This window comes from Syngnathus leptorhynchus, chromosome 11 (assembly GCF_054491065.1).
Source record: "Syngnathus leptorhynchus isolate UIUO chromosome 11, UIUO_Slep, whole genome shotgun sequence".
Classification (NCBI taxonomy): Eukaryota; Metazoa; Chordata; class Actinopteri; order Syngnathiformes; family Syngnathidae; genus Syngnathus; species Syngnathus leptorhynchus.
In genome coordinates, this window is record NC_141205.1 from 7,025,395 (window position 1) to 7,047,655 (window position 22,261).

General features: G+C 42.9%; 1 protein-coding gene across 1 annotated transcript; it reads left to right on the forward strand.

The window, feature by feature from the left end:
- Window positions 1-57: 57 nt before the first annotated feature.
- slc4a8 (solute carrier family 4 member 8) lies at window positions 58-15,364 on the forward strand. Its single transcript, XM_085923313.1, has 25 exons — window positions 58-346; window positions 5,636-5,717; window positions 6,227-6,376; window positions 6,516-6,651; window positions 6,937-7,097; window positions 7,575-7,751; window positions 8,026-8,117; window positions 8,226-8,383; window positions 8,457-8,544; window positions 8,813-8,959; window positions 9,036-9,136; window positions 9,491-9,665; window positions 9,734-9,867; window positions 9,933-10,178; window positions 10,442-10,547; window positions 10,814-10,975; window positions 11,112-11,225; window positions 11,289-11,450; window positions 11,538-11,789; window positions 11,860-11,928; window positions 12,234-12,407; window positions 12,500-12,631; window positions 12,722-12,825; window positions 13,164-13,269; window positions 13,390-15,364. The coding sequence occupies exons 1-25, from the start codon at window positions 308-310 to the stop codon at window positions 13,393-13,395; spliced, it is 3,273 nt and encodes a 1,090-aa protein (XP_085779439.1). The 5' UTR covers window positions 58-307; the 3' UTR covers window positions 13,396-15,364.
- The last annotated feature ends 6,897 nt before the right edge of the window (window positions 15,365-22,261 follow it).

Genomic DNA, 22,261 nt, shown 5'->3' on the forward strand with positions numbered 1-22,261 from the left:
TGATTGGCTGGTCCAGCACCAACGTTCTGCATCTTGTTCCCACAGCCAGGACCAGGACCAAGCACGAGAGCGCAGGGAGGGGGTGCTGGAAAGCGCGGCCGGGAAAGCATCACACTTCGAGGATGTGCAGTATCATTTCCCTCATCCGGAAGAGATGTTGACGCGCGACATGTTTGCAGAAACCAAAGCAGCTGCAGGGACCAGCTCTCGACTGTTTTCTTCTTAACGTCCTGTGCAACAAAGCGACGGACGGTCTCAGCCCAAGTGTCACCTTTACCTCATCCAGGTCAAAGCAGAGGCCACCAGCATGCCCGTCCAAGAACCTGACAGCATCCTAAGCTACCAGGTAAAATAGCGCCGGCTGTCTTGTGCTTTGCATCCGTGATGTGATGACTGCTAACCTGTATTTGCGCTGCACAACTATCCCACTTGAATTGATCATTTCACACGAATAAGGATGTTTTTTGGGGAACTTTTTATGGACACTTCCTAATTGCTGAATCTTGATTCGGGTCACGTTTAAACCTATTGTGTCAAAATGAATCCTCCACGTGATAAGTTGTGGATGATTTGTTGACATTGTTATTATGATGTGCAAGCACATGTACTTGAGTCCTTGTGAGCGGTGGTATCGCATTGCAATACGGTGACGTCATTGACGCTCGTTAATTAGGTGCTTCTGCAAAAGTGGGTGGCAATGCAAAAAAACGCGGATTTCCCATAATGTCTCTCGTCGTGGTATATGTCAAATTACCCTCAAATGACCTTGACGCCATTCTCTCCCGCTGTCTGCATGTGCGACCAGATTATTAGTCATTACAGCAATGGGAAGTGATGAAGGGCTTCTTAAGCACACTGCCGCATGGTGCATGTTCTGATGCGTAACGTCAGTAAGGTGCTGATGTGAAGGATGTCCTGTAAGATGAGGATCAATTGAGCAAACAAGTTTGGTCTAATTGATTTAGGCAGGCACTCAGTGTGGTCATGCATATGATCAATAATGATGTCAACGTCAAGCCTGGAGTCAAGAGATGCTTAAATTATAGGTGAACTCTTTTATTGGGCTCCCACTGAAATCTGTTTGTGGAGCAGTTTTACAGAACAAATGCACCCTAATAACAGAAATTATGGATCCTGGATTCAAATCATCAATTTATTTAATTCTATTCTAAAGTTGTATGAAAGATTTTTTTTAATTAATAATTTTTCCCTAAATTTAACAGCATGTTTATTATTGTGTCAGTGGTTTGTGGTTATGTAGAACTTACCCAGGATGCTTAGCCTTTTGTGATATTTATTTTTCCGACAAACCATATTTGGTAACATATTCTTCAGCCCAGACTGCTGGGAAGGAGGTAATTTCCCACTGGGAACCTCTCTGAGCCGACCAAAGACTTCCAATCAAAACAAAACAACAAACATGGCCGATGACATCTTTAGACGTCAGAGCTACATTCCTGTCAATTGTGCTGAAAACTAAACTTACAGTAATATAATATTGCAATAATAAAAAGTAGATATAGATGTATCAAAGAGAGAAACATTTTCTGTTTTGTGACATAATGCATCATAAATTTGTCCCACTTTTAATTACCTCAGCAATCACGGTTCTTTGCTTCTTTTAAATGAGCTATTTGGCATGTCTCCCAATAAACTTTCATTTTAATCAATTTGATGACAGCAAGCTAGGTTAATGTAATCCATTTTGGAATTGAAATTGGAATTAAAAGCATTGCTGTCGCTTTGGACGATCCTGTTTTTTTACAACGCCCTACCCCAACCATGGAAGTTCTTCACCTGCATAATTTGGCATTCATTCAGCCATAAATTTAAAATTCATCACCTTGTCCTTGCAGGAATGAACACAATAATTGTCCAGTCCAGTGAAACCATAAGTCATAGCGGGCCACTGGTCATGTAAAAGTTCATTTTCTTACAGCTGAGAACGCAACAATTGAAGACATTACGGCATGTTATTATTCCCTGTATTGATTATCTTTACTTTAAAAAAAATAAATCATATATTGTTGTAAAAACATGCTCAAGATCCATAGTCACCAAGTGCACAAATAACATTTGATTGCCTCTAATTGATATCCTATAAAATGAAGTGTATTTTAACACCTCTCCAACTCTGTTTGATCGCTTCAATCCATCACGCAGCCACAAAATCCAACTAAACTAATCTTAGTGGAACTAAAACAATTAGAGGTGGAAGGCCGGTGAGCGAAATGGAACACGAGGCATTGAGCGAGGTGCACACTGTATGACTCATTGCGCCCGTGGGCTAAAGCAGACTCGTTACAATGGCAGCTCTCTCCTTTCCTGTTTCATCGTGACATCCTGTCATGTATTGATGATCTCTAATTATCAAACAGTTTGTGTGTATTTGTGTGTGGCTGTGGCACGGAGAGGCCATCATGGCACCAACTTCAATCTGGAAGTGACAGGTCCAGTTGTTTGAGTCAGGATTTGTGTCCCCGCTGTCAAGTCATGGTGCTTCGTTGAGATGAGAGGGCTGGAATGAGTCCGCAGTGATTTACTTAAAAAAAAAATGTTTGACAAGTACTTAATTCAACGGGTTCGGACCTGCCAATTAGCGTACAGAAGAGTCAGCCTGTTGTCAAAAGAACTTTTTATAGTACAGTCTTTTACCAGTCCATTTATTTGGTTATCAAGTTAGCTGCTATTCTTGCTTGAATCTCAAAAAGATGTGTAAAAACAAAGTTTAACCGTAATTTTATGTGTTACTGACTCGTAATGGAAAAAGTATTTTATGTGCTAGGTTACACAAAATCAAACAAAGAAACGGTGTCATGGATTTTTGGGAAGAAAATTCAATTAAAATACACCAACTGGAAAGCAAGTTAGGACATGGCACATAAAACATAAAGGCTAAATTGGGGAAGAAGGTGACAGAAGATATGTGATGCGTGGTAAAAGTGGTCATAAAAATCTAGATCCATGGTGATGGAAATTTCATGAATAAATCTCCATTGTTTTTCATCAGCACAGATATGTAGTTAGTCATATATTGGATGGATGGATGGATGGATGGATGGATGGATGGATGGATGGATGGATGGACAGATGGACAGATGGAGGTATGGATGGACAGACAGATGGACAGATAGATGGATGATGGATGGACAGGTGGACAGAGAGACAGACAGACAGACAAATGGACGGATGGACAGACGGAGCCAACCCGCCTCGTCCCACCACAGTCCTAATGGAGTGAAAAGGAAAGCACATTGATTGACCTGCCTAGTCGACGAGAGTGGGGTGTGTGCGACTGAAATCAGTGCTGCTCTATTTGTCCCGACCAATTCGATGTCTTTCAATGACAAGAACATTGTCACACATTCACATGTGTGACAAACATGCTTCAGGTCTTCATTGCATTACAAAAGAATATTTGAACATACACGCAGCAATTGCTAAACAGATTTCATGTTTTCGTACAAATGCATGCATTATGTAATTTTATCTCTTTCCACTTCCTGTGACACTCAAAGGAGACGCAAGGACAAGGCAGCCATTTTTGCATCTGGCTGAGAACAGCTTTCACGTAGGAGTGTCTAATCTGCATGGAAAATGAGTTTGCAGAGTCATAAACTTCCCCCAGCTGCGTGTCACTCTAGCTCAGGGCCAAGAGCATCGAAAAGGGTCGCTCGGTTGCCAGGGGATTGAAGCAGGCGGCACAAACACAGGTGCGCCCGTGTTCACAGAGGTACGTGCACTCACCTGCAGAGTGTCTTTTATTATGCCGAGCACAGATGTGACACAAGGGAGCTGAAGGCTGAATGACCAGGAACCATTAACCTGCAAATAGGAAAGAAAAACAAAAACGCTCACATAAATATGCAATCAGGCAAAGAGAAAGGACACGAGCGAACAAAAAGATCTAAATGGCAACGTGATCACGGGGCCTTTCACGTGCGTGCGTATGAAGCAAATAAATCCTCAATTGACGATCTGATTCTGCTTTGCTATTTGCGGGACAAAGACCTTTCATAGTCTCGCACTGATCATGTTGGCTTGTTTGGTGTTTATGTGTTTGGGAAAGCTCCAAGTTTAATGGCGCCTCCAGCTTGAGCTGCAAACCCACACGCTGCATCGGGCTTTCACTTCACCAGCCGCAGCTGCAATGACTGATAACACTGCGTGTGTTTGTGTGCGGGCGTGTGTGTGAGTGAGGGAGACAGGGAGTAAAAGATATTCACATTAGAATAGTGATAACAAGATCACAGCCATTTGCCGAGGCTTTACTAATCTTTCTCACTTACAAAAACAATCAGTGAACAACTTCGACTTCTTCCCTTGACTCAAGAAGGAATTCTGAATAAAACTTTGAGGCATGAAGATTATACTTAACATCAACAAATGTTAACGTTGACGTACTCTGCATAACACCCGGATAGATAAAGCAATCGAGATGTAACTGAAGTTTAGATTTGCAAGTTCTAATAAGAGACTCCGAAATGCCATTTAGAATTGCAGAGTATCATTTGATTCACTTTATTTCCATTTTCAAGAATCAAATGTGTGTGAAATTATTAATTGAAAAAATGTTGCAATAATTTGCCGTCAGTGACAAACTGAAGCCCATGAAAATCAGCAGCCATATTAATAGCCTGTTTTTTATTCTGTCCTCGCACTTCCTCCCACTTTCACATACTACAATATTAAACCCAGAATCAGTGGTTGGCCTCAGCATGGCTTCTTCAATTAAAGCCTTGTTTGAACAGACTATTCTCTTGGGATAAACGCATTCCTAGTACAGACTGAATGAATTGCTGGAGAAAAGATGGCAAAGTGAAAAATCAAACATCCAAGTACAGTGAGCTGTCCGTTTGGATTTTCCATTATCTTAGCCATTAACTTTCATTATTGTGACATAATTTGTGTTTTTCCTGACATTAATGAGTTAACGTGTTTTCCACTGAGGTTTAAAGCGGCGTCCTAAATCTTGACATGGAAGCTTCAAATATTCTCATTTCCTCACTAATTCAGACCCACAGACCTCACTAATGACATTTGAGGAAGATATATTGCAAACACAACACCCTGTGAGCTTTGCATTAGCTACTCATTAGCTATGGCTACTCATTAGCTACTCATATCGCTTGTTACTTCTTAAAGGTTATTTAACTTTTTGCAATCATTATTTAAATAATAAACAAAACTCTCCTTAACCTCCAACTCTCAACTATATTCAGAATTACGTTTTCAAATGAGCCTTTCTATGATGTGTTGCAGCATAGTCGCTATAAATAGATCGCATTGTTTTTCTTGTGGTCAGATAGACTTCTAAATTCCTGTGAGAACATGCTGCACTCACATTTGAGAGTTGTATTTGCTCGTGTGTGATCAGATCGAGCGCTATTGTGGGGGTGGAGGGCAGAATGTATCTGCTTTTGTTTATAAATGGTGTTTTTTTTTCCGTATCCACACATTGCATTCTCAGACGAACTAGTTCTAGTGCAGTACATTTAGATATTGATTATCCAACAGACAAGATGCTTTCACCAAATAGAATCAAGCTCAATTTGGACATAATGACCTCAGGGATTTTTCAAAAAGCACTGAGAAACATTATTCTTAACAATGTTTTGTTGTGTATGTCATCCAGAGGCAGGATGAGGAGGTGGTGATAGACCAAGGTGGGACCAGCTCAGTGCTGAACATCCACTATGAGAAGGAAGAACTTGAAGGTGGGTGTAAAGAAGACTCGATGAGTGCCCGATTAATTCCCCTGATTTTCTGTTGAGTATGAAATATTTTTGTCCTTAAGTCATTCTTTCATTTGGCCCTTTTAACTTAGCTAGTGTTCCTGAAGAAAATGCTATTCCTTGTAGGAAAATTGTTCTATTCTAATGCTGTTAAAGTGCATCTGGATCATTTCCATTCCAGTGAAACTGACTGCTGCCACCACGTGTAATGATGTCAACCGCAAATCAAACACAAATGCTGACACTATACTGTAGCCTTTCCAGACTTCAGCAGATGCCGAATCAATGCTTATTTATGAACAATATTATTATATGCATGTATCTATATATTTATTTGTAAGATAACGAGCATTGTAATTATTATCTTTGTGAAGTGAGAATTATTGATACAGCTTATATTAGATTTTGTCATGTCATGTATCTGATGGTGTACTTTGCTTCCTTGAGTGGAATAAATATTGAATGAATAACCTCGGTCACCTCCTTCTCAGGCCACAGGACTCTCTTTGTGGGTGTCGGCCTGCCGCGGCAGAGCCATCGACACCACAAGGCTCACAGCTCTCGCCATCGTAAGAAAGACAGGCGGACGGGAAGCATAACAGTGCCACAAAGCGACGGAAACGAGAAGGCGCCTTGTCATGGTACAAACAGGAACACGTCTGGTCCATGTTGATATCAATGACATCACTAGACACGCTCATCATTATGTTCACACAAAATTTCCTTATCACTTCATTTCAAAGCAAGTAGAATTAACCACTCACATGTCACTTTGTCCAGATACGCCATCCCAGCGGGTCCAGTTCATTCTTGGAGCTGAGGAAGATGCCGAGCACGTGGCCCACGAGTTGTTCACCGAGCTCGATGAGATCTGTGTGAAAGATGGCAAAGATGCTGAGTGGAAGGAAACAGCCAGGTCCGTCGTTTCCTCCGGGAGCCATTGGCAACAAAGCGGGCTAATAAAAGCTTCCGGCGACTCGGCGGAGTTCACGTTTAGAGCCTGCTGGACCGCTTCTCGATTGTTGTCTCTCTCACTCTGAGATGCAAGATACGCATTTTATATATTAAGCTGTCATTTTGCTGTTGATGTTTTTATCAATTCCTAATCTCGGCGATAACCTCGTCTAAGATATCATGTGTCTTGGTAAATCCTAATGTTCGTTACCGTACAACAGTCGCTGAAGTTTTCATGTGTCCTCAGGTGGCTGAAGTTTGAGGAAGATGTGGAGGATGGCGGCGAGAGGTGGAGCAAGCCGTACGTGGCTACTTTGTCTCTCCACAGTCTCTTTGAGTTGAGGAGTTGCCTCATCAACGGCAGCGTGTTGCTCGACATGCACGCCGACTGCATTGAGGAGATTGCAGGTGTGTTTTTAGGTGCTTGTTTTTTGGGTGAGTGGGAAAATTTGGAAGAAATCAACATTGAGTTTCAGTGAGTAAATTTGGTGAGTCGACTTCTAAGGTAGCAAATAAACCAAAGTGTGAATTGTGTCAAATTTTCACCCACGGTTCGGCTGTCCCCTTGGTGATCCAATTACCAGGGCTGATTATATTGGCACTCAAGTCAACACGTCAGCAATGGCCTTGAGATGTGCTCAGACTTAATGTGTAATGTGTGTGTCTGTCTGACAGTAAAGCAGTTTAGAAAAGTTCAATTAATGACTCAGCATCTCAGAAAGAGCAAAGTGGAAAACAAGGAGATCGGATGAAGATGTGCTGATGATTGTTTGGACAATAAAATGATTTAACAATGTCTTAAGAAATGTAACACTCGCAAGAGAAATAAAAGGAACCAATTTTTGTTGGAGGATTTATAGGATTCATTAACTCGGTGTGTCCCAGATATGGTCCTGGATCATCAGGAGGCGTCTCATGAGCTGGACGACAGCGTGAGGGTGAAAGTGAGAGAGGCCTTACTCAAGCGGCACCACCACCAGAATGAGAAGAAGAAGAACCTCATGCCCATCGTGCGCTCCATCGCGGAGGGGACTCGCAAACAGTCCGAGCCCCATCTGACAGGTTTTTATTGGACATTTGAGTTTTACAGTGTCTGCCGCCCAAAACGTTTATGAGCACTAACAAGTTCATTGAATACATTTTTGGTGTGTTTCAAACGATTGTTGAGATGTCAATTCGGGCCAAAATTGTCTCGTATTGTTAAGGATGAGCTTTTTCTTTCATGATTTCAGATTGAAGCCAAATTGACAAAATTGTTAAAGCATTGCACTATAATAGTTCAAATAAAACAATAAAATCAGTGTCCTTTTCCACTCCACTTGTTGCTCACCCACAGCTACGTCAACCACATCTCCCCAGCCTGCTCCCGTTGCAGAGCCATCCAAGAACGGCGCAGGACAGGAAGGGCACCAAGTGGACCTCAGCAAGGTAAAATAGCATTTAGACCATATTTAGCAAAACTAATCATGTGGTGCTGAAAAAGAAAAAATGATGCAAAGTAGCCTTTACATAGAGTTTCAATTGTCTGTTTTTCAGGTGGACCTCCACTTCATGAAAAAGATCCCTGAGGGAGCAGAAGCATCCAACGTGCTGGTGGGAGAGCTGGACTTCCTGGAGAGGCCTATCGTGGCTTTTGTTCGCCTCTCCCCCGCCGTGCTGCTCACGGGTCTCACTGAGGTCCCGATCCCCACCAGGTAGACTGGCGTGACACGTCAACAACACAAAGAGTGGATGTGATATAGTGGATGGTGTCAACTCACCTTTTAGGTTCCTCTTCATTCTCCTGGGCCCAGATGGAAAAGCTCAGCAATACCATGAGATTGGACGCTCGATGGCAACCATTATGACCGATGAGGTAAGATTTGCCTTCAAAACTAAACCTCTGCCAATGCTGATGAAATCAAAACATGCTTGTTCTTAGGGTCTCACTCCAATTTCTGGAGCAAAGATTTACTTGACTCTCGTGCCCGACTGTTGCATTTAAGCAGCTTTGATTGGCCGTAAATGAAGTTGGCTGTAACCACTCCCACAGCGGCGCAACCTTCCCTCTCACAGATCTGTTTCACTTGATCTTGTGATGGCAGACCATCATGCCATGTGTTTTTTATATGTGTGTGGTTCAGATCTTCCATGGGGTAGCCTACAAGGCAAAAGACAGAGGTGACCTCCTGGCTGGGATAGATGAGTTCCTGGATCAGGTGACTGTCTTGCCACCAGGGGAGTGGGACCCTTCTATCCGAATTGAGCCACCCAAAACTGTCCCATCTCAGGTACACGCTTTTTCTGCTTTGATGTGTCCACCACAAATGCAATGTACTGAAGATAGTTCAACTTGTTTGACTGAAGGAGAAGAGAAAGATGCCGGGTGTCCCTAACGGCACAGCTTACCAAGTCGAGGAAGAACAACACCATGAACACCATGGACCAGAGCTGCAGAGAACTGGAAGGTGAATCCATGTCAATATTATGAGTCACAACTTTGAATCCCTGTTCTAAACAGAGGGTTGAAGATGTTGTTCTGTTCCATCACAAAGCACGTTCCCAAAAGACATGCTTAGCTAACTCCTTTAGGATCAACTAAAACTAAATGATTCCCTCAGAGACTTTCCAGAACCTTGTTAAAAGTCTTCCTCAAAGAGTCCATCTTTCCCTTTACGGTCCCATTACTTTTATCCATATAATGTCCTCCAAATATCCAACTCGTATGTCTTGAGAGGTCTGAAATGGAAAATCAGATGATGATATATGATGAGGTATAATGTTCTCTCTGAGCACTCTGTTCCCTTTTGTGTTGTGACCAGGTTGTTTGGTGGTTTGATAATGGATGTCAAAAGGAAGGCTCCCTTCTATCTGAGTGACTACAAAGATGGTCTGAGTCTGCAATGCGTGGCCTCCTTCCTCTTTCTCTACTGTGCCTGCATGTCTCCTGTCATCACCTTCGGAGGGCTGCTCGGAGAGGCGACAGAGGGACGCATCGTAAGGGCGAACAGAATGTCTGCAAAGATTCAAACGTATTTGCTAACGAGATGCATTTTGGATTGTAGAGTGCCATTGAGTCCTTACTTGGTGCATCCATGACTGGCGTTGCCTACTCACTCTTTGCTGGCCAGCCTCTCACCATTTTGGGCAGCACTGGACCTGTGTTGGTGTTTGAGAAAATCCTCTTCAAATTCTGCAAGTAAGTCGCAAATAGGTGTCACGCTTAGTCGCATGCTCTGCCTGACATGTCATGTGACTCTTCAGGGATTACAACCTCTCCTACCTGTCGCTAAGAGCCTGTATCGGCCTGTGGACGGCGCTGTTGTGTCTGTTGCTAGTTGCCACAGACGCCAGCTCTCTGGTGTGCTACATCACTCGCTTCACCGAGGAGGCCTTTGCTGCCCTCATTTGCATCATCTTCATCTACGAGGCCTTGGAGAAGCTGTTCCACCTGGGAGAAATGTACCCCTTCAACGCTCACAGTGATCTGGACAAGCTGACGCTGGCATAGTGAGGAAGACTGTTTGTGGAGGTCTTGAAGTGGGTGGGGTTTGCAGATTTGCTGTCAGATGACCTTAAATTAGATTGAGGAGAATTTAGTAGCACACATGACTAATTGCTCCTACCTATCTTAGCTTTGGACTAGTTAAATGCTCGAATAAGAAATATTACTCTAGAGTCTCTTTTGACATTTTGGGAAAAATAGTCACTAGAAAGGTCTGAAAAGTCACTTTAATATGGTTACCAAGGAAATTGTGCTCTTTCTGATTTAGTTGCCAGTGTACCGAGCCTGAGAGTCCCAGCAATAAAACTTTGAAAGTGTGGAGCGAGAGAAACATCACAGCTTCTTCTGTTCCTTGGGCCAATCTCACCGTCAAGGTAACCAAATGCATTTGTTCCCGTCTGTTTGCATTTGTTAACTAGCAACGGGTCCCTTCCTCTTCTCTCAAGCGGCTAATCTCTCTGGCGGTTAACTCTGATAAGGACATTTCATCGATTAGCTTTTCTTCACTGACCACAACCATATAAGTTGTCTTGTGAATGCTCCTCCAGTCACTCATTCACTCACTTGCATGCCTCTCAGGGGCAACTCGGTTTCTGGAAAAAGTCAAATCACCTTAAAGCAACCTGTCCTTTTTCTCCAGGAATGTGTGAATCTGCAGGGGCACTTTGTCGGAACGTCGTGTGGCCATCATGGCCCCTACACCCCGGATGTCCTCTTCTGGTCCGTCATCTTGTTCTTCTCCACTTTCTTCATGTCAGCATTCCTCAAACAGTTCAAAACCAGTCGCTACTTCCCCACCAAGGTAGTTAGAGCTTGTGTCAAATTCAAGGCCCGTCCTTCTGGGTCATCCTACTAAAATGTCTTTAGATTATATTTATCAGACTCAGGCGCACATTAGCCATGGCAATTCTTTAACTTGTCTTTCCGTATGCAATCAGGTGCGATCCATGATCAGTGACTTTGCCGTCTTCCTCACCATTGTCTTCATGGTATTGCTCGACTACATGGTGGGAGTGCCCTCGCAGAAGTTAAAGGTGCCCAGCAAATTTCAGGTAAATTGGGGATATGCTCGGATGGGATTATATTTGCATCTCGTGAACGTGTTCTTAAATCAGCCCACCAGAGATGACAGAGGATGGCTGATCAACCCGATCGGACGTAACCCCTGGTGGACCCCCCTGGCAGCCTCCATCCCGGCTCTTCTCTGCACCATCCTCATCTTCATGGACCAACAGATAACTGCTGTCATCATCAACCGGAAAGAGCACAAACTGCTGGTAATTAAACTCATTCAAATTTTATTTGGATCATGTTTGTTGTTGAATGACATTTGTCCAGAAATCTTTTTCCTATTTGATTCCCAGAAAGGTTGCGGGTACCACTTGGACCTCCTGATAGTGGGCATAATGCTGGCCGTGTGCTCCATCATGGGTTTGCCGTGGTTCGTAGCCGCAACCGTCTTGTCCATCAGTCACGTGAACAGTTTGAAGCTAGAATCCGAGAGCTCGGCTCCGGGAGAACAGCCTCGTTTTCTGGGCATCAGAGAGCAGAGACTCACTGGCCTGGTTATCTTCTTGCTCATGGGATGCTCTGTCTTCATGACTGGAGCTCTTCAGGTGAGTGCTGCTACCCTCTGGTTGTCACCGAGTATTACATTACAATTTTTTTTTATCTTTTCTTATTCAGTTCATTCCAATGCCGGTGTTGTATGGTGTCTTCCTCTACATGGGAGCCTCATCTTTGAAAGGCATCCAGGTAGTGTATTGTGTGATTTATACACTCAGAGGACACCCCATTAGGTAAACCTGCATAATGTATGGATCATAAGAGTTGTTGGAAAAAATATGGCCTTTACAATGACAAGGCAGGCCACACTATTTATCTCTTTGACAGTTTCAATAAAACAAAATCTTTGGCAGAGATTTTATACAGCCCCACTATTGGGCGTCACAGTATTGCGGCAGTTGATTGTATGACTCAATTAGCTTAAGTGTTAACAGGAACTGCCGCTTGCTCAGCCACACGTGCATACATTGTAAATCTTCATTGCTTGGCCACAGTTCTTTGACCGTCTGAAGTTGTTTGGGATGCCAGCCAAGCACCAGCCCGACTTCATCTACCTGCGCCATGTGCCCTTGAGGAAGGTACACCTGTTCACGCTCACTCAGCTGACATGCCTTGTGCTTCTCTGGGTCATCAAGACCTCACCTGCTGCTATCGTCTTCCCAATGATGGTGAGCTGACCAGTCATGATGAACAAAATTATGGTTTCATTTTGTTTACTGTTCTCCTTCAACATGGGTTTTTTTGCCTCCTTTATCTGCAGGTTCTGGCTCTGGTATTCATCCGCAAACTGCTAGACCTGTGTTTCTCCAATCGGGAGCTCAGCTACCTGGATGATCTGATGCCGGAATGGAAGAAAAAAAATCTTGATGATGCCTCCAAAAAGATTGAGGAGGTTGTTGAAATACAAAATGTCAATGCTTTATTGGGGGAAAAAAACAATACATACAAATATTGATCATGCATGTTCCTGTTCCTGTTGCAGGAGTCACAAGTTATGCTCACTACAAAAAGTGAAGACGCTCCAATTGTTCAGATCCCCCTGGAAAGCAGTAGGCCAGCACAGGCCTCAAAGGCCCATGACCCCCGGTGAGTACCAAGCCATGCCATCTAGCCTTATTTTAACATATCGAGTAATCCCGGATGCTGCAGATACCAGTCACGATACAAAAAATATCTGACATCGATTAGGTCCTTCTTGGCAATAATTGGTGCTGTTTGACACACAGACGAATAATAATCTAGATCATAAAAAAATTAGTATTTGTGTTTTATCTGTGTTGATGTGGATGTTGATGTCTTATTCATCTTTCCTTTCCCCTTACATGTACAATACATTTTTGGGTACACCCCGTTTGTACTAACATACACCACTCCCTACATCAATTTTGAGCTTCTTCTCTCCTTCTCCCCTCCTCGCTCCCCAGGTGTGATCCCTCTGATATTAATATATCTGATGAAATGTCTAAAACCACCATGTGGAAATCCCTCAACTCCAATCAAAAGGACTCTCGTCCTGTGTCTGCTAAGAAGGCAAGGCTAGACCGACCCTGTGTGGAAAATCTGTTCCCTGTCTCTGTCCATGTTGTTTTTGCAGCTCCTCAGCTGACCTGTTCATGCTGCTCTCTAAACTTCATCTGTTTACTTTTGTAGGATTGAAGAGATCGCCTTCATTGATGAGTAAAGATTTCTACGGTGCAGACAGATGTGCCATGTAAGTGTCCAGCTGGACCCCAGGATGTGATTTTGGGACCACTGGCCATCTGAGTGATTTGGGAACGTCTGTAATTACTACCAGCGCCACACAACACTTTGAAGTTACGGGTCATTGACACGCACAAACACATGCAGACACACAAGTTTGGTACAGAGTCTTTTCTGTTTGGAAGGAAAATCATGTCAGTCAATGGAAACAATGACTTGGCTGCCTGCACTTATATCTGGATGTAAAAATCAAATTGGTTCTTCCTTGGCCATTGTGCCACTTTTAACCTTTTTAGAGAAAATGCTACTTTTAACCTGATCCTGCTAACCTGATAAACAGCAATGAAAGCATAAGAAAAATGACAATGACCAAAAATAGGATACACTAAATTATCACTGGCAGTGCTAGAGGTGAAGGCCGCAGGGGCAGTGCCCTCATCCTTTGAATATGGTTGGACCACCCAGGTGCCAGTCCAAATAATTGATGTTCTTAATGTTTTCACATTTCCCCCCATTCAGGATTGGAAAATTGCTGTTAGTTATTTAAATATTTTTTTAATAGAATAAAAAGTATAATAACTGTAAATAGATTAAAAAGTATAATCACTTTAACTCTTGATGGGTCAAATCGCTTGGCTGTATGAAAGAGACGGACAACAGAACCGTTTTGTTAATCTTTTATTGCAGTGTCATCCTTCCCTAATTTCAGCACCTAATGTGAACTTGTGTCAATTTTGTGTAGTGATATAAATTTGATAAGTGTGAATATTACAGAATCTACATCTACGGAAACAGCCAAAAGTTTAGTGTCTTATTTCTTTACCTCAGACAAGCTTGTAAAAATTCCTGCAAGGCACTTTGGATGGAGGACTTTGGATGTGTTGGAGCAGTTATAGAATTTGCTAATGTTTGCTTTATTTTTAAGAAGTGGGAGTGGGGTGCGTGTGTGTGGGAGGCTTATTTTGGCAATAATTTACCTAAAGTCCATCTCACCTGAAGTGTAAGAAACACAATAATATATTTTTGTTAATCAGGGATCCTTTAAGGTCACTCAACCCTTGATGAGACATGAGTTCTCAATAAGTAATTACATTCTAAAAGAAGTCAACATCCAAACAGTGGCACATTTTCACTCATTACACTAATTCTCCAGTCACATTCAAATCCTCATTTAAGGATGACGTCATACTTGATCTGCACTCAGACTGAAATAACACTTTATTCATAGTAGCACTTTCTGTCTATGTGTGATGTTTCTTATTTTTAAGAGATCTATTGAACAAAATGATTCAAATCATTTCTTTTGGCAACCATTTCGCTTGACTTTCTGTATATAGCATATGATAAAAGCTGAAAAAAGGCCTCCAAATGACCTTGAATTCAATCAACTAGAGGAGTCATGTCAAAGTGATATAATGTTAAATGTCCTTTATTCTCCAGTAAACATTATCTGCATCATTTTGATTGGAGTACATAGACACAGTAACCTCTCACTGTATCATGTTGTAATTTTGTTTCTTCTTGGCCTGTATGATAGTTTTGTCTGTTAACGTCCTGTACTTTCACGTATGTGCAAAACATTTGAATGTTAATATTCGGTGTGTCTACTGTATGAGGACCAATAACTAAGCTAATCGATGGCATGTTGTAATATTGAAACCAGTGTACGGTACATAATCAAAGTTACCATTGAGTTGAAATCAAAGGAGAAAATAGATAAATATGGATATAAAGATTTGAAACAACAAATGAATCCATTCTCTGACTTGCGTGTTATGTGTCCTAATTTGATACACAGTAATGTATTTGTGAATGTATGGCTGATATGCAGCAGAATGTCGTCAGATGTACTCACTGGAGATTATACAGTAGAAGCGTCATTATTGATTGTTTTAGTGTCATAAACTAAACCTTGTCACATTTACCTGGACTGTTCTTTTTTTCTGCATATAGTACAGTACCAGTGACGTGCGGTGAGGTTCATGACTGGGGATTCAGAAAGTGGGGGTGAGGGCGGGTGTGGCACTTTTCACTTTCAATTAAGCTTTGACCGTGATTTTTCCCTAATAAAGTGGCCTGTGATTAGGTACACCTGAAAATGGCGGTGTACCTAAAAGTGTGTCCAAATGACGTCACAGATCAAACAGCCAATCAGAAAGTGGGGGTGAGGGCGGGTGTGGCACTTTTCACTTTCAGTTAAGCTTTGACCACCATTTTTCCCTAATGAAGTGGCCTGTTATTAGGTACACCTGAAAATGGCGCTGTACCTAATAAGTGTCCGAGTGACGTCACAGATCAAACAGCCAATCAGAAAGTGGGGGTGAGGGCGGGTGTGGCACTTTTTTTTCTCTCAGCTAAGCTATGACCGTGATTTTTCCCTAATGAAGTGGCCTGTGATTAGGTACACCTGAAAATGGCGGTGTACCTAATGGAGTGTCCAAATGACGTCACAGATCAAACAGCCAATCAGAAAGTGGGGGTGAGGGCGGGTGTGGCACTTTTCACTTTCATTTAAGCTTTGACCATGATTTTTCCCTAATGAAGTGGCCTGTTATTAAAACACCTGAAAATGGCAGTGTACCTAATGGAGTGTCCGAGTGACGTCACAGATCAAACAACCAATCAGAAAGTGGGGGTGAGGGCGGGTGTGGCACTTTTCACTTTCATTTAAGCTTTGACCATGATTTTTCCCTAATGAAGTGGCCTGTTATTAGGTACACCTGAAAATGGCGGTGTACCTAATGGAGTGTCCAAATGACGTCACAGATCAAACAGCCAATCAGAAAGTGGGGGTGAGGGCGGGTGTGGCACTTTTTTTTCTCTCAGCTAAGCTATGACCGTGATTTTTCCCTAATGAAGTGGCCTGTTATTAGGTACACCTGAAAATGGCGGTGTACCTAATGGAGTGTCCAAATGACGTCACAGATCAAACAGCCAATCAGAAAGTGGGGGTGAGGGCGGGTGTGGCACTTTTCACTTTCATTTAAGCTTTGACCATGATTTTTCCCTAATGAAGTGGCCTGTTATTAAAACACCTGAAAATGGCAGTGTACCTAATGGAGTGTCCTTGTGACGTCACAGATCAACCAGCCAATCAGAAAGTGGGGGGTTGTTTGGGTGTGGCACTTTTCACTTTCATTTAAATTTTGACCATGATTTTTCCCTAATGAAGTGGCCTGTGATTAGGTACACCTGAAAATGGCGGTGTACCTAATGGAGTGTCCTTGTGACGTCACAGATCAACCAGCCAATCAGAAAGTGGGGGGTTGTTTGGGTGTGGCACTTTTCACTTTCATTTAAATTTTGACCATGATTTTTCCCTAATGAAGTGGCCTGTGATTAGGTACACCTGAAAATGGCGGTGTACCTAATAAGTGTCCGAGTGACGTCACAGATCCAACAGCCAATCAGAAAGTGGGGGGTTGTTTGGGTGTGGCACTTTTCACTTTCATTTAAATTTTGACCATGATTTTTCCCTAATGAAGTGGCCTGTGATTAGGTACACCTGAAAATGGCGGTGTACCTAATGGAGTGTCCTTGTGACGTCACAGATCAACCAGCCAATCAGAAAGTGGGGGGTTGTTTGGGTGTGGCACTTTTCACTTTCATTTAAATTTTGACCATGATTTTTCCCTAATGAAGTGGCCTGTGATTAGGTACACCTGAAAATGGCGGTGTACCTAATAAGTGTCCGAGTGACGTCACAGATCCAACAGCCAATCAGAAAGTGGGGGGTTGTTTGGGTGTGGCACTTTTCACTTTCATTTAAATTTTGACCATGATTTTTCCCTAATGAAGTGGCCTGTGATTAGGTACACCTAAAAATGGCGGTGTACCTAATGGAGTGTCCTTGTGACGTCAGAGATCAACCAGCCAATCAGAAAGTGGGGGGTTGTTTGGGTGTGGCACTTTTCACTTTCAGTTAAGCTTTGACCGTGATTTTTCCCTAATGAAGTGGCCTGTGATTAGGTACACCTGAAAATGGCGGTGTACCTAATGGAGTGTCCTTGTGACGTCACAGATCAACCAGCCAATCAGAAAGTGGGGGGTTGTTTGGGTGTGGCACTTTTCACTTTCATTTAAATTTTGACCATGATTTTTCCCTAATGAAGTGGCCTGTGATTAGGTACACCTGAAAATGGCGGTGTACCTAATAAGTGTCCGAGTGACGTCACAGATCCAACAGCCAATCAGAAAGTGGGGGGTTGTTTGGGTGTGGCACTTTTCACTTTCATTTAAATTTTGACCATGATTTTTCCCTAATGAAGTGGCCTGTGATTAGGTACACCTGAAAATGGCGGTGTACCTAATGGAGTGTCCTTGTGACGTCACAGATCAACCAGCCAATCAGAAAGTGGGGGGTTGTTTGGGTGTGGCACTTTTCACTTTCATTTAAATTTTGACCATGATTTTTCCCTAATGAAGTGGCCTGTGATTAGGTACACCTGAAAATGGCGGTGTACCTAATAAGTGTCCGAGTGACGTCACAGATCCAACAGCCAATCAGAAAGTGGGGGGTTGTTTGGGTGTGGCACTTTTCACTTTCATTTAAATTTTGACCATGATTTTTCCCTAATGAAGTGGCCTGTGATTAGGTACACCTAAAAATGGCGGTGTACCTAATGGAGTGTCCTTGTGACGTCAGAGATCAACCAGCCAATCAGAAAGTGGGGGGTTGTTTGGGTGTGGCACTTTTCACTTTCAGTTAAGCTTTGACCGTGATTTTTCCCTAATGAAGTGGCCTGTGATTAGGTACACCTGAAAATGGCGGTGTACCTAATGGAGTGTCCTTGTGACGTCACAGATCAACCAGCCAATCAGAAAGTGGGGGGTTGTTTGGGTGTGGCACTTTTCACTTTCATTTAAATTTTGACCATGATTTTTCCCTAATGAAGTGGCCTGTTATTAGGTACACCTGAAAATGGCGGTGAACCTAATGTAGTGTCCCAATGACGTCACAAATCAAACAGCCAATCAGGAGGTGGGGGTGAGGGCGGGTGTGGCACTTTTCATTCACTTGAGCTTTTTCCCTAATGAAGTGGCCTGTGATTAGGTACACCTCATTTACACTTCAATAGGTACACTGCACGAGGTAAAAAAAAAAAAAAAGAATAAATAAATAAGAACGTGTAGCGAACCATTCGGTGAACGATTCTTGAACAAATCTTTTGAGTGAACCGATTCCAAAGATTGAGTTCACCTAACTGGAATGCACATCACTAGTACATAACAGAGCAGACAACCAGAGGCTATCAGGTTGAAATGGCTCATTGGTAAGTGACGTGGGCTCTCGCTCCCTAAGAACTTGGTTCGATCCCAGGTCTGACCATTATCCAAAGTAAGCTTTCAGAATCGGGATCTAGCTTTATATGCATATGCAGCAAATGCAAGCATTTATGTGTAATTAAATAAGGTGGCCCGCCCCGAATGGATCACGAGCACCCTTACCCTTTGTTTTAAAATAACTATAAAAATTTTGCGATTTTGGTTCAAAATCATACAAAACTATTGAAATTAAAAGGAAAATAACTTTATAATAAAAACAATTGAATTCTCCCCCCCTTTTCATGATGGCAGGGGAGGCATAGCCTCCCTTGCCTCCTCTGACCCCACGTCCCTGTACAGGACAGTAGAGTAAAAAAAGACCTGCTCATGGTTATGTGTGATGAAGCTGTGCACTGTGGCCTTCTGCTTCATGCCACTAAGCGTTAAGTTCAAGGGAAGGAGCTGTAGAGTGACGTTTTCAGGGAAACGAGTCCTGCAGTTGAAATGGAGCCATATGGAGCATGTGCTGTCTCTACTCAAAGAATGTCTCAGACTCAATCGTACATGTTTTATATGTACATATATGTAATCTTGTTTTTTTTTTTTTTGGGGGGGGATGTAAAAAGAAAAATAAACTATTATATGACCACAAAATTTCAAGTTTAATTTTATGCTGAGGTTGAGTTTCGATACAGGTCAGGTTTCTTTTATACCACTAGAGGGCAGCCACAATCCTTTCATTTGTTCCCAGCCTGTGGGAGGTCACATCATTCCCATCATGTTTACCGAGCCTACAGGCTCTCCTGCCATATGCCCCCCCCCCCCTGTCCTTGTGGCACCCCCCTCCCCCACATTTGATCCTTGAGGTGAGAGCAGCGCTCACATCTGGAGGTGATCCTCGCTGCACAGGAATAGCCTGTGGGAATGCAGGCCTACCGGGTTAAAGATGCACAGCACCCTTTATGTAGATCGAAATGTGCACGCTGAGCCCGAGGGTGTCATGTGATCCCCTCTCCCAATACTGATGATTACAAACAGCTGGCGGGCTGAGGCCTCAGCCAGTTAGATACGAGGTCGGCTGTGACATCACGGCGGAGGAGTGGGGTGCATGGGTCATTTTAGATGGCTTTTCACCTCTTGAGCTTAAACAGACACCGGCAAAGTGACGTGACTGACACTCTTGTTGCTGGCATGTCCCTTGCATCTATCCATCCATTCTTCCATCCATCCATCCATCCATCCATCCATCCATCCATCCATCCATCCATCCATCCATCCATCCATCCATCCATCCATCCATCCATCCATCCATCCATCCATCCATCCATCCATCATTATCTCAGGCATATCATTATTATTTTTTCAACTGCACGGCGAACGACAATTTTGCCGCATGTGTGTAAGCTTCTCCCAAATGAATCTTATTTGCCTCTTGTTCAATGTTGGGCCCAGTGAGCTGTAGTGCTCCTTTCTCAGTGAACAGAGGCAGCTCTGCACTGGCCCTCCCCTTCATCAATCTCTGTCATAAATCTGTCACGCAGAGAAAAAAGGAACTGCTGAATACAGATTTGTCAGCAATTAATCTAACCTCTATTACCAGGCTGGGATATTGTGTCCTCTATATCGGAGAACAATAAGCCACTCTTAACTTGAAGCATGGCAATGCTAGTGTCTGCGTGTGTATGTGTAACTTCCTTTGGCACCGTTTTTCCTCCTCAACACAACTCTTTGCACATAAGTCCGCCTGTGCGAGTCTCCTTTCGTCTATAATTGGAAATCATTGAGACAGAGCGGTGCCATTAAACCTCGAGGAGACACAGAGGACTTGGCAAGTGAGTTCAACTAATTGACATTGTGCACTTGGTGATGGGGAACAAGCACAAGAAACACATGAGCTAACGTTAGTGCAAACCCTACTTTGAAACCCAAACCTTAGTTTAAACCCTACAAGTACTTTAAATACCAAACCTTCATTTAAAATCCTTCCTTGAAACCCTAACCCCATTTCCTAACCCTAACATTCGGACCCTCGAGTTGGTGACCTGCACTGTCCCACCTTTAAACATTAATGCACTGTGTGCATATAATCATTTTTATTAAAAGTCATATCATTATATTAATAAGATTTTAAGAAAACCTTATCAGTTGAGTGCAGTGACACACTGGCGCATTTCCATTGACATTTCCTCATCTTTTATCAGCTATGCTTTTCCTGTTTTCTCCCTTCTTTTCTTTTGTTGTTGCACATTTCACCCTTAACATCAATTGATGTACAAACACCGAGCTGGTGGTCATGACATTTGTATGCCAGCAGCCCAGTTTAAAAAAGATTTGTGTGTGTCGTGTTTAACCCCCGCCTCACCCGTACGCACGGATACACGTGCACGCACACACACGCGCCTCCTATTATAATTACTGGGACAGTTCAGTGGAGCAGTGGGCCAGTGCTCAGCTGCTTGAGACCGAATTAGAGTGGCAAACAGCTGAGGTTCTCTAGGGTGCTATCATGTGACCTGTCCCACCCATAGGGCCAAAAGGACCGAGGCTAGAGTTACCATGTGCACTTTCCACCATGGTCTAATGTGCGTGTGTCACTACATGTGTTCCAAAGTGCAATTGCAGCACAAGATCCACACCAAGCAAAGGCAACCTGGTCCGCTGATAGGTCTATCTTAGACAGGACTGCACACTCCTTTGTTGCCACCCCCTGTTTGTTTCCAATGACCCGCTTTTGGGCCACATGGCAACACACGGAGGTGTTTCTTGGGTAACAAGAGAGCACATCTGGAAGCTTCAGCTCAACGCTGCCTTATCTGCGATGAAAAGAACAGCCCCCTGTAGCACATTGTGGGATTGCATTGTTTCCTTCTCTGGAAAACAACATTGTAGTGGGGGGTTTTTTCTCCTTGTTTTCACTGTCTGTCAGCAAAGCACGTAAACGTGAAAAAGCTGAGCACAGCATGAGGTATTAGTCATCCGAGGCACCTGATGAAAGGTCTTACGGTAACCCAATACTTCCAAACCTTTCAATGGAGTCAATTCAAGTCAAAGTGCTTTTGGACAAATGCATGACATGACACATTGAACAAGCCACCGATCAGAATGTTAGGCAGACTGTACCTTGTCATTTGCACATTGTGGTGTAAGATTTAATTTAGCACTGAACACAAAAGAAGAGCATAAATACACCCCCTGCACAAATAGTAATGAAACGACCCCCTCACAATTGTGATTTATCCAACTGAATCATCAATCATCTTCTGAAACACCTCAACTGTGTGTGTGTGTGTGTGTGTGTGTGTGTGTGTGTGTGTGTGTGTGTGTGTGTGTGTGTGTGTGTGTGTGTGTGTGTGTGTGTGTGTGTGTGTGCGTGTGTGTGAAGGTCATTATACTCAATGAAAACTGATGAACAAAAACTGAAAAAAACCCATTTATCAATTTAATTAAATATATCACAATTTAATTAAATATATAACTACATCTAATAATTGTAGTATTGTTGCAAAAAAATCAGCAAGAAGTTGTTGTTTGAGAATCGTAGTTGACTAACACAGTA